The sequence below is a fragment of the Hyla sarda genome, chromosome 4 (genome assembly GCF_029499605.1).
Source record: "Hyla sarda isolate aHylSar1 chromosome 4, aHylSar1.hap1, whole genome shotgun sequence".
Taxonomy (NCBI): domain Eukaryota; kingdom Metazoa; phylum Chordata; class Amphibia; order Anura; family Hylidae; genus Hyla; species Hyla sarda.
This window is the reverse complement of record NC_079192.1, coordinates 33,874,808-33,888,034: the sequence shown is the minus strand read 5'-3', so window position 1 is coordinate 33,888,034 and position 13,227 is coordinate 33,874,808. Positions and strand designations below refer to the sequence as shown.

Here is a 13,227-nt window from a genome sequence, read left to right as displayed (position 1 = left end):
CTCCACCATATGGAATTGTTTTTTGCATTCTGAATAAATCTGCAATCTACCAGCGAGTACAGTGGGTGAGTGCGGTCTTTTCACCTTCTTCTCCTCGATGTTCAATGTTATCTGATATTACACCTGCACCCCCAGGTACGGCTGTACTTCAAATCTTCTGGATAGCCCTTATTGCATTGCCTCAGGATTTCATTATTGTACAGGGATATTTGCTCTTTGGTGCCACTTTTTTCCCCTTTCTCTTTGGACATTTATAGTAGTTATATTCTTGTATATAGGAGCAGTATTATAGTAGTTATATTCTTGTATATAGGAGGCAGTATTATAGTAGTTATATTCTTGTATATATAGGGAGCAGTATTATAGTAGTTATATTCTTGTATATTGGAGGCAGTATTATTGTAGGTATATTCTTGTATATAGGATGCAGTATTATAGTAGTTATATTCTTGTACATAGGGGGCAGTATTATTGTAGGTATATTCTTGTATATAGGATGCAGTATTATAGTAGTTATATTTTTGTACATAAGGGCAAGTGTCTACATTACATTTTTCTAGCGTAAACAATGAAAACTGAGCTCTTATTATTTGTTATGGGCATCATCTGTTTTGATGCATAGCTCCTATTAAATACCACTGTGTCTCCACTTTTCTTAGCTCAAGTGCTGCGGATTTCATGGTTATGAAGATTTCAACAACTCCACCTACTACCGAGATCACGGGGAGTACCCTCCTGTGTGTTGCTCCTATGCCAGCCCCTGCCAGCGCTACAATATTAGCTCTGAGGTGAAGGTACACAGTTCCAATTCTTTTTTCTTGTCTTTAAAGAAAAACATCCAGTAGCTCCCATATTGGTCTCAGAATTCCTCCATTTTGTATTTTATTTAGGAACAGTGCTTCCTTTTCCAAGCCTGCCACACTGCACAGTAGATGCCAAAGTGTTGCCATAGAGGTTTAGGATAACTACTACAATGACCCCATTAAAGTGCCCCATAATGAGAGCCACATTATACCCATAATTGCAGCAGTCTTAGTCACTAGTACTGCTTATTGTTTGTTTACCTGTGATAGTGTTATATTGCCAACTTCTTTGTCAACAGCTACTGGGATAGTGTAGTCACCAGTACCATTTCATCCATGAATCAGGGTAGTCATGTTGTGTGTAGGTGGTAGCAACACTATATGACCTAGTGCTTCCATATCCTGTCCCTAATAACCCAGCAGTGTACAATTTGTACCTTGTGACCCAGCCTTTACCTGGTTATGCAGATCCATCTGGTTTAGAGTCTACCTAAAGATCCATTGGTTTAGAGCCTATGCGGGGTGATCCATACTTGGAGATCCAGTGAGTTAGATTCTATACTTGGTGACCCAGCGGTTTAGTATTAGCTTGGTGGTCCACTAGTATAGAGTATTGGCTCAGTGATCAACAGGTTTAGAGTTAATGCATGGTGATCTGGTGATCTCCCTGAATGTTCACTATTTCAGAGTCTATATCTAGTGATCTACTGGTTTAGAGTCTATGCCTAGTGATCCACTAAATTAGAGTATTCAGTAATCCATTGGTTTATTGTCTGTACCAAGAGACCCAGTGGTTTACTATTTATTTGGTGATTCACTGAGGTAGAGCTTATACATGGTGACCTATTGGTTTACAATCTACCTGAGGATCCCCCTGGTTTACATTCTAACCCATTGGGTTAGAGTCCATCGAGTAATCCAATAGTTCAGAGTCTACCTAGTAACCTGAAGGTTTGGAGTCTATACCTAGTAGTCGACTTGAGTATGGTTCATGATCCATGTTTACTCTCTATTCCAGGAGATCCAGTGGTTTGCTTTTTATTTGGTGGTCCACTGGTTTAGAGTCTAAACATGGTGACCCAGTGGTTTACATTTTAACTCATAATCCACTAATTTAAAATCTATGCCTGGGCTGGTGATCCCATGAGTGACCTTCCTGGGACCCTCCAGTTAATAGTCTATGCCTAGTGATCTACTAACTTAGAGTCTATAAACTGGTCAAGTGGATTAGATTCTCTCCTAAATTACATATTGGTTTAAGTTCTGTATCAGGCTAACCAGTGGTTTCCTGTCCAAAACTAGGAATCCAGTGGTTTAGTATCTTCAACTGGTGCTCCAGTGATTTTGTTGGTTTATTTGCTGATCCAGTGGATAATTGGCCATAGCACTTTATTAAAAAGATTATTTTATTTTATGGGGCCAGTCTCAGAACTCCAGACAGATCGGTGCGATCCCTGAGCTTTTGGGAAAGTCCATTTCAAAGTATTCAGGGCATTTATTCTGACATGTAACATACAGGGTCCTGAACAGTGAATCTTGTGAATGCCTTATATATAGGAATAAGGGTATACAATGTTTTTTTGTCTTTTTTTCCAGGGCTGCCTTAAAGCATTTGAAGGCTTTCTGTCACAAAATGGAAAAATTGTAGGAGGTGTTGCCCTCGGGATCTCTGCCCTGGAAGTAAGTCACCTATCGTCCTTTATCTACATTATGGACCGATGAGTTTTACAGATTATACAATGATATTTAGAGCACCTTTACCTTCCTGTTCATGGTGTGCTCCACGCTTGCTCTGATGATTTGCATTGCTGAAGTGTCATCTTTACACCAGACTCCGCCGGGAGGTCCTCTAGGGAAACTTTCACTTCACTCTTTTGGTCAATATTTTGCATCAATATTTGTAAAGCAAAATCAGGAGTAGAATCCTGTATGGAGAAGAAGTGGAATGGAAATTTCTTCAGTATTTTGTTTCCATCCCAACTTCGGCTTACAAATAAATTGCTTTTTAAAATGCTGCAGTGTAAAAGTGGCCCCAAGAATCTGCTCCCACCATGTTTTGATTTCTATTTACACAGCATATGAATATTACAATCATTGTTTAAAAGGGGTTGCAACCTTATTGATCCTTATATGAACCTTATATGGGTTATCCAGTTAATGAAAACATATCCTCTATCTCCTAGTGTTTTGACCCCCACCTTCCAAGATGTACTGGTCTCAGCAGTGACGGCCCACTCAGCCGGCTTAGCGGACCGTCACTGCCGAGGCCGGTACATCTCTAAAGGTGGGGGCCAGAGCACTCAGCGGTAACAGATAGGCCATATTTTGGAGTTTGCGTGGGGGTCCCAGTGGTCAGACCCCCAGCAATCAATCACCTATCCCCTATAGAGGATAGGGGTTCAGTTTTCATTCACCAGAAAAACCCTTTAAATATAGATATAATTAATTTTATGTTCACATTAAAAGTTTCCACCGGTTGGGTATCCAGCATCTGTGCACCTATGTGTCTCCGTGTTTGCAGGCTAGAAACAAGTCTGTGTAGTACAATCACTCTCTCGCAGGATTAGACTATGCAGGGTAATTATTATGGAGATGCCTAGGTCTTCAGAGAAGCTGTATATGCAAAACGGTAGAACATTTTTAATCAAGACTATTTTGCAAAGAGGCGTCATTTTATATGCACTGGAACAATACATAAAAAAGTGATCTTATAACCTATAACCATGTCCATAACCTTTTGTCTCTACCTTTCAGCTTGCAGCCATGATTGTCGCCCTTGTGCTGTTTTGCCAGATTGGTAATAAATAGATGTATCCAGTGCCGCACACTCTCTCTGGAGCATTCAGGATTTCTAGGCAGTGACAAGTAGGACTACAGTCAATACTTCTAGCCGTACGATACATGCGATCCTGTTGTTTCTTCCTTTTCCATTATACTTCTGTGGACTTGGCCTGAACGGAACATACCACAACTCTGCAGTGTCTCCCAATGGCCACTGTTCTGCGTTGGTAGATATCATGATGTTTAGCTATTATATATATTTATCATCTATTTTCCTACAGCAATGAGATATAGCACAACCTTCATCACTGCTTTCTGCTATTTAATGTAGAATATATATTTATAAATATTGTATATAGAGAATAGGATAGTAATACAGAAAATTCTACTAATAAAACTGGTTGGAATTGTTTTTATTGCATTTGTTTTATTAATGAAGGGATAAGATGAATCTTCTGTGTCACGCTTTACCTGGGCAAATACGAGATTTCGGCAATTGCAAACAGGTTTGATTACAGCACAAAATTTAAATACAGCACTAGATGAGACTTAAGTCTGACTTTAGGCCACTTAAAGTGTACCTGTCATATCACAGAAAAATGTGCTTCTATGTGATGCTCACTAGGTCATAACGAAATTACCGTATTTATCAGCGTATAACACGCACTGGTGTATAACACGCACCCCCATTTTAATAGAGAAATTTAAGTTTAAAAAAATAATACATATAAGATAAATGACAGACTAAATGCCATATCATCCCTCTAACTTTGATTTTGCCTGAACTTCAGTTTGGTCCCCCCTTCCAGTGCCACATCATTTCTCCCCTTTTATCAGCCCCTGTGCCACATTTACACCCATCCCCCCTTACCCTCTCATCATTCCCCCACTGTCTCATCATTCCCCCACTGTCTCATCCTTCCCCCACTGTCTCATCCTTCCCCCACTGTCTCATCCTTCCCCCACTGTCTCATCATTCCCCCACTGTCTCATCATGCCCCCCTGCTCATCATGCCCCCCTGCTCATCATGGCCCCCTGCTCATCATGGCCCCCTGCTCATCATGCCCCCCTGCCTGCTCATCATACCCCCCTGCTCATCATGCCCCCCTGCTCATCATGCCCCCTGCTCATCATGCCCCCCCTGCTCATCATGCCCCCCTGCTCATCATGCCCCCCTGCTCATCATGCCCCCCTGCTCATCATGCCCCGCTCTCATCATGCCCCCCTGCTCCTCATGCCCTCCCCCCCCCTGTTTTTGATATATATATATATTTTTTTTTTTCCCCCCATCTTCCTTACCTAGCCGCGCTCTGCAGGCCAGGTCCGGTGTCGGGTCTTGCGGGCTGCGGTCAGTGAAGCAGGATGAGTGACGCTGTACAGCGTCTGGGACGTCACTCATCATTCGCTGCAGCCGCCGCTGGTCAGTGTGGTCGCAGAAACCGCAGCCATTAGATTAGTCACAGCGGCAGCAGCAGTGAATGAGTGACGTCCCTGATTGTGCAGCTCCGCTGCACAATCAGGGACGTCACTCATTCAATGGTGCTGCCGCTGTGACTATTCTAATGGCTGCGGTTGGTGCGACCACACTGACCAGCGGCGGCTGCAGCGAATGATGAGTGACGTCCCAGACGCTGTGCAGCCGTCAGAGGACGTCACTCATTCTGCTTCTCTGACCGCAGCCGGCAAGACCCGACACCGGACCTGGCCTGCCGAGCGCGGCTAGGTAAGGAAGATTAAAAAAAAAAAAAATACAATAAAAAGCAGGGGGGGGAAGGGGAGAAAAAAAACAAAATGGCCGCGGCCAGGCTGCTAATCCTTAACAAGCGGACGCTGCTGCGGCCACTTTAAATCAGTGACAAAAAGATTTATCGGCGTATAACACGCAGACTTTTTGCCTTGAATTTAAGTTTTAAAAGTGCGTGTTATACGCCGATAAATACGGTAGTTTTTTATGTGTCTAGCTTCTGTATTTGGCTCAGAAATCCTTCTGTTCTGTTGCTCACTTATTCTGACATCCACAGCTCAGGAAGGGACGAGTCCGAGGCAAGCACTGAGCCTGCCCTCACTCCTCACCATGCATTTACTTCCTCCCTGAGTCTGCTGTGCTGGGTGTCTTCATCTAATTACTGCAGGCAGCTCTCTAACCTTCCTCTCTGTTTTCATACTGCAGTCTGACAGGACAGGAGTGAGCACATAGGAGTGCTAGTCCCTTCCTCACTGCCTTGACTTTGTCCCAGCCTGTGCTTCAGCTTGGACAAAGATGATGCTGCAGCCGAACAGGATTATGTTAAGGATGGTATAGGGATTCCTAGTGGTCTTTTTCACAAGTCATAAAAAGAAATGTTTTTAATAAAGTATATTAGAAAGGTTAATGTTTTGCCAGGAGGAATGAACATATAAAACGTTTTTGATTCTGACAGTTCCTATTAAAGATGCATCTAGAGAAAATAAGCAGATGTCTCATGGTGGATGATGAACTAAAACTGTGTGAATAACAGAAATCAACAGAATAATTCAAACATTTATTGTTACAATTTTTTTTTATAGAAAGTCATAGGAAAGAAGTCTGCTGCCCCTAGTGGTCATACAGTAAAATTACAAATATGTGACGATAACTGCATATTCATTTCTATCTACAACCCATTAGTGTGTGTGTGTATATATATATATATATATATATATATATATATATATATGTATATATATATATATATATATATATATATATATATATACACACACACATATATTGGAATGGTGGGCTGCAGTATGCTTTAACTTGTTTTATACAATGTACAATGGATACTCAGAGGTCATGCTAGAGAATGTCTGGATTTAGAGGACCCCTTTATTAGGATACTAGGATAATCATTATTTCCTATATACCCCTACAGGTATTATATACAAACATCTAATTATCACAATACATTTATTATTTTCTTCCATTATAGACTGCCCTTATTTATATGTCTTTTCATATGTAGCGCCAGATGGTCAGAACGGGCAAAAGTTCGTTCACACATGCAACACTGGAAAGGGCGAACACCGGTGTGCTTCCGTATATGGCGGGTGAGTTCATCAGAACGGGCAAACTTCCAACCACAACCATCCCATTCACATACATAAGGCTTCTCTCCTGCAAAGGAGAACGAAAATTTATTTGGGTTTCTATAATAATAATAACCACATATTTTTATTCTGTCATTTTTAAGATATTACAGAATAATACAAGAGTCTGGAGCCGGGTTACTGTAATAAGATGTTATAGGGTAATAAGGATCAGGAGCCGGGTTACTGTAATAAGATGTTATAGGGTAATAAGGATCAGGAGCCGGGTTACTGTAATAAGATGTTATAGGGTAATAAGGGGATCAGGAGCCGGGTTACTGTAATAAGATGTTATAGGGTAATAAGGGGATCAGGAGCCAGGTTACTGTAATAAGATGTTATAGGGTAATAAGAGGATCAGGAGCCGAGTTACTGTGATAAGATGTTATAGGGTAATAAGAGGATCAGGAGCCGGGTTACTGTAATAAGATGTTATAGGGTAATAAGAGGATCAGGAGCCGGGTTACTGTAATAAGATGTTATAGGGTAATAAGTGGATCAGGAGCCGGGTTACTGAAATAAGATGTTATAGGGTAATAAGAGGATCAGGAGCCGGGTTACTGTAATAAGATATTATAGGGTAATAAGAGGATCAGGAGCCGGGTTACTGTAATAACATGTTATATGGTAATAAGAGGATCAGGAGCCAGGTTACTGTAATAAGATGTTATAGGGTGATAAGAGGATCAGGAGCCGGGTTACTGTAATAAGATGTTATAGGGTAATAAGAGGATCAGGAGTCGGGTTACTGTAATAAGATGTTATAGGGTAATAAGAGGATCAGGAGCCGGGTTACTGTAATAATATGTTATAGGGTAATAAGAGGATCAGGAGCCGGGTTACTGTAATAAGATGTTATAGGGGTAATAAAAGGATCAGGAGCCGGGTTACTGTAATAAGATGTTATAATGTATTAAGAGGATCAGGAGGCGGGTTACTGTAATAAGATGTTATAGGGGTAATAAGAGGATCAGGAGCCGGGTTACTGTAATAAGATGTTATAGGGTAATAAGAGGATCAGGAGCCGGGTTACTGTAATAAGATGTTATAGGGAAATAAGAGGATCAGGAGCAGGGTTACTGTAATAAGATGTTATAGGGTAATAAGAGGATCAGGAGCCAGGTTACTGTAATAAGATGTTATAGGGTAATGAGAGGATCAGGAGCCGGGTTACTGTAATAAGATGTTATAGGGTAATAAGAGGATCAGGAGCCGGGTTACTGTAATAAGATGTTATAGGGTAATAAGAGGATCAGGAGCCGGGTTACAGTAATAAGATGTTATAGGGTAATAAGGATCAGGAGTCGGGTTACTGTAATAAGATGTTATAGGGTAATAAGAGGATCAGGAGCCGGGTTACTGTAATAAGATGTTATAGGGTAATAAGAGGATCAGGAGCCGGGTTACCGTAATAAGATGTTATCGGGTAATAAGAGGATCAGGAGCCGGGTTACTGTAATAAGATGTTATAGGGTAATAAGAGGATCAGGAGCTGGGTTACTGTAATAAGATGTTATAGAGGTAATAAGAGGATCAGGAGCCGGGTTACTGTAATAAGATGTTATAGGGTAATAAGAGGATCAGGAGCCAGGTTACTGTAATAACATGTTATAGGGTAATAAGACGATCAGGAGCCAGGTTACTGTAATAAGATGTTATAGGGTAATAAGAGGATCAGGAGCCGGGTTACTGTAATAAGATGTTATATGGTAATAAGAGGATCAGGAGCCGGGTTACTGTAATAAGATGTTATAGAGGTAATAAGAGGATTAGGAGCCGGGTTACTGTAATAAGATGTTATAGGGTAATAAGAGGATCAGGAGCCAGGTTACTGTAATAACATGTTATAGGGTAATAAGACGATCAGGAGCCAGGTTACTGTAATAAGATGTTATAGGGTAATAAGAGGATCAGGAGCCGGGTTACTGTAATAAGATGTTATAGGGTAATAAGTGGATCAGGAGCCGGGTTACTGTAATAAGATGTTATAGAGGTAATAAGAGGATCAGGAGCCGGGTTATTGTAATAAGATGTTATAGGGTAATAAGAGGATCAGGAGCCGGGTTACTGTAATAACATGTTATATGGTAATAAGAGGATCAGGAGCCAGGATACTGTAATAAGATGTTATAGAGTAATAAGAGGATCAGGAGCCGGAATACTGTAATAAGATGTTATAGGGTAATAAGAGGATCAGAAGCCAGGTTACTGTAATAAGATGTTATAGGGTAATAAGAGGATCAGGAGCCGGGTTACTGTAATAAGATGTTATAGGGTAATAAGAGGATCAGGAGCCGGGTTACTGTAATAAGATGTTATAGGGTAATAAGAGGATCAGGAGCCGGGTTACTGTAATAGGATGTTATAGGGTAATAAGAGGATCAGGAGCCAGGTTACTGTAATAAGATGTTATAGGGGTAATAAAAGGATCAGGAGCCGGGTTACTGTAATAAGATGTTATAGTGTAATAAGAGGATCAGGAGGCGGGTTACTGTAATAAGATGTTATAGGGGTAATAAGAGGATCAGGAGCCGGGTTACTGTAATAAGATGTTATAGGGTAATAAGAGGATCAGGAGCCGGGTTACTGTAATAAGATGTTATAGGGAAATAAGAGGATCAGGAGCCCGGTTACTGTAATAACATGTTATATGGTAATAAGAGGATCAGGAGCCGGGTTACTGTAATAAGATGTTATAGAGTAATAAGAGGATCAGGAGCCGGAATACTGTAATAAGATGTTATAGGGTAATAAGATCAGGAGCCGGGTTACTGTAATAAGATGTTATAGGGGTAATAAGAGGATCAGGAGCCGGGTTACTGTAATAAGATGTTATAGGGTAATAAGAGGATCAGGAGCCGGGTTACTGTAATAAGATGTTATAAGGATAATAGGAGGATCAGGAGCCGGGTTACTGTAATAAGATGTTATAGGGGTAATAAGAGGATCAGGAGCCGGGTTACTGTAATAAGATGTTATAGGGGTAATAAGAGGATCAGGAGCCGGGTTACTGTAATAAGATGTTATAGGGTAATAAGAGGATCAGGAGCCGGGTTACTGTAATAAGATGTTATAGGCTAATAAGATCAGGAGCCGGGTTACTGTAATAAGATGTTATAGGGTAATAAGATCAGGAGCCGGGTTACTGTAATAAGATGTTATAGGGTAATAAGAGGATCAGGAGCCGGGTTACTGTAATAAGATGTTATAGGGTAATAAGAGGATCAGGAGCCGGGTTACTGTAATAAGATGTTGTAGGGTAATAAGAGGATCAGGAGCCGGGTTACTGTAATAAGATGTTATAGGGTAATAAGAGGATCAGGAGCCGGGTTACTGTAATAAGATGTTATAGGGGTAATAAGAGGATCAGGAGCCGGGTTACTGTAATAAGATGTTATAGGGTAATAAGAGGATCAGGAGCCGGGTTACTGTAATAAGATGTTATAAGGATAATAGGAGGATCAGGAGCCGGGTTACTGTAATAAGATGTTATAGGGGTAATAAGAGGATCAGGAGCCGGGTTACTGTAATAAGATGTTATAGGGGTAATAAGAGGATCAGGAGCCGGGTTACTGTAATAAGATGTTATAGGGTAATAAGAGGATCAGGAGCCGGGTTACTGTAATAAGATGTTATAGGGTAATAAGATCAGGAGCCGGGTTACTGTAATAAGATGTTATAGGGTAATAAGATCAGGAGCCGGGTCACTGTAATAAGATGTTATAGGGTAATAAGGGATCAGGAGCCGGGTTACTGTAATAAGATGTTATAGGGTAATAAGATCAGGAGCCAGGTTACTGTAATAAGATGTTATAGGGTAATAAGATCAGGAGCCGGGTTACTGTAATAAGATGTTATAGGGTAATAAGAGGATCAGGAGCCGGGTTACTGTAATAAGATGTTATAGGGTAATAAGAGGATCAGGAGCCGGGTTACTGTAATAAGATGTTATAGGGTAATAAGATCAGGAGCCGAGTTACTGTAATAAGATGTTATAGGGTAATAAGATCAGGAGCTGGGTTACTGTAATAAGATGTTATAGGGTAATAAGATCAGGAGCTGGGTTACTGTAATAAGATGTTATAGGGTAATAAGATCAGGAGCCGGGTTACTGTAATAAGATGTTATAGGGTAATAAGAGGATCAGGAGCCGGGTTACTATAATTAATACCACTATGACAGCCTCTTACCAGTGTGTGTACGTAGATGAGCTTTCAGGTGTGAGCTCTTGGTGTAGGTTTTGTCACATCCATAGTGGGTACAGCTGTGACAGGTGACAGTCCTGTTTGATGTTTTTCTTCCCTGTTTTTGCTTCTTTTCCTTATGTGCATAAGCCAGGGACTGTTTTCTACTTGGAGCGGATGGTTGTGCTAAAACATAGTAGGGCATGGTGGAGGAGAAGGTCTGGTAAGATTGCCCATCCAGAAAAGAAAATGTTGTCCTTGGTAAAATTGGCACAGGGTTTGTTGAGAAATGTGTGCTGGGAATTGCAGGTGGTATGAGCTCTTGTTTAGGAGGCAGTGGGTACACATACCCCATAGACTTCTGAATTGAGTAATTGATATTGTCTATTTGTTGGTTGGATTGGTCGATACTGGGTGATACCACCATTGAAGGTCCATCTAAAGATGTAGTATCTGTGAGACTGTCTTCAGAGGGCGGGGGCATGGTATTAAAGATATCCGACTGGAGCATTTCTATAAATCCCTGTAGATGGTCCTGGGTTTCGGAGGTCTGTGAGGAACAAGCAACATCTACTGATAGATCTAAACAGTTATTTTTCAGGAACTCCTGGTCCCAGCACAAATCTTCCTCTTTTACATGACAGGTAGTAAAATCGGATGGGGCAGGGTGTGAATACTGACCACCAGGGGACGCTGTAAATACTTCTGGCCCGGACTGTGATGCTGCACAATTCCATAACTGACAAAGAAAAATAAGAACATTAGTCATGGATGGACCCAGGATACGTGACCGACAGTGGATCTTATGCTTACAGTTGCTTTGACTTAATGCAGTTAAAGGGGTACTCTACCCCTAGACATCTTATCCTCTATATAAAGTATAGGGGATAAGATGTCTAATTGCGAGGGTCCCAACACTGGGGACCCCACGATCTCTGCTGCAGCACCCCCTGTCATTTGCTGCAAGGAGAGAAGTTCTGGACCCTCGTGATCAGACATCTAAGATGTCTAGGGGCGGAGTATCCCTTTAAGTATAGGGTGTGCGAGTTATAGTCAGGTTTTCCCTCACCTGAGGCAAAAATTCTATTTAATATCCTATCCCTGTATCTAAATACTTTGGTCAAGGCAGAGTAGCTTGATGGCATCCCCTCTGGCAACCAGCACCAGAGAGACATGCCAAAACCTCTAATTTACATCCTAAATCCCATTTATTTGTTCAGTATAATGATGTCCATATAGCTAAATAAAAAATGTAATTAATAAATAATTTAATAAGATATTTTAAAAAGTTATACTGAAACAAGACAGGTTTTGGGGGGCAGGTTACCTCTTAGTCATGATACTTATGACTAAGGTGTAACCCCCTGAAATGCGTCAAGACTGTCTTGTCTTGTTTGAGAAGTGTATACCTTCCTGTTTCTAATGGATGTGCAATAAAGTATAAAGCTTTTATGGACTATTTGAGCACAAATTATTTTTCTTCTTCTTATATTTGACCCTGCGTCTGTGGTTTTTTCTAGCGGCTCCAACAGATCCTCAGGCGGTGAGCTGACTAATCTGGATGTGTGTATGACTAAAGCCCCCATATGGTGTTTTGTAATACAGAGTATAAATAATGAAACCAAATAGTGCCTTATTATAAGTGACATACAGTAGACTGACTAACTTTTTATACGGTACACTGCAAGCGTACGTTGATAAGCTATAAAAAAGATATGCCCATGTACACTGGGGCAATACTGGCAGCAGACCAATTGAGTTTAATGGACCCAGCATAGTACAGTGATCCCTCAACTTACAATGGCCTCAACATACAATAGTTTCAACATACAATGGTCTTTTCTGGACCATTGTAACTTGAAACCAGACTCAACATACAATGTACATACAGTCCAGATCTGTGAAACGTGTCAATGGCTGGAAGAACCGACCAATCAGAATGGACATTCACTGGTAAAACCCCTTTATTCCTAAAGTGTATGCACTGACTGGCTGTCTGGTAGCGCCCCCTACAGTACAGGGAGGCATTACATGTTCTGTACTCGTTACCTGTATTACTGAAGTGTATGCACTGACTGGTGTCTGGTAGCGCCCCCTACAGTACAGGGAGGCATTACATGTTCTGTACTCGTTACCTGTATTACTGAAGTGTATGTACTGACTGGTGTCTGGTAGCGCCCCCTACAGTACAGGGAGGCATTACATGTTCTGTACTCGTTACCTGTATTACTGAAGTGTATGCACTGACTGGTGTCTGGTAGCGCCCCCTACAGTACCGGGAGGCATTACATGTTCTGTACTCGTTACCTGTATTACTGAAGTGTATGCACTGACTGGTGTCTGGTAGCGC

The 13,227-nt window shown here is 41.2% G+C and overlaps 2 protein-coding genes across 7 annotated transcripts in view; one reads left to right on the top strand and one right to left on the bottom strand.

Annotated features, from left to right (window-relative positions):
- The window catches only part of LOC130366772 (tetraspanin-1-like), a 52,095-nt gene extending 48,085 nt beyond the window's left edge, over nt 1–4,010 (top strand). For 2 of the 3 annotated variants that reach the window (XM_056569125.1, XM_056569124.1), the window contains exons 6-8: nt 660–794; nt 2,400–2,483; nt 3,558–4,010. In XM_056569125.1, the coding sequence (XP_056425100.1) occupies nt 660–794; nt 2,400–2,483; nt 3,558–3,611 (273 nt within the window). In that variant the 3' untranslated portion in view covers nt 3,612–4,010. The remainder of the gene's footprint in view (nt 1–659; nt 795–2,399; nt 2,484–3,557) is intronic. The other variant, XM_056569126.1, reaches the window with a different exon arrangement.
- A 2,331-nt stretch (nt 4,011–6,341) lies between these two features.
- KLF1 (KLF transcription factor 1) overlaps nt 6,342–13,227 on the bottom strand; it is a 39,238-nt gene continuing 32,352 nt past the window's right edge. For 3 of the 4 annotated variants that reach the window (XM_056570460.1, XM_056570459.1, XM_056570461.1), the window contains 3 exons: nt 11,559–11,616; nt 10,884–11,427; nt 6,342–6,721 (listed from right to left, as the gene is read on the bottom strand). In XM_056570460.1, the coding sequence (XP_056426435.1) occupies nt 6,531–6,721; nt 10,884–11,427; nt 11,559–11,616 (793 nt within the window). In that variant the 3' untranslated portion in view covers nt 6,342–6,530. Of the gene's footprint in view, nt 6,722–10,883; nt 11,617–13,227 lie in introns of all 4 variants that reach the window. The other variant, XM_056570458.1, reaches the window with a different exon arrangement.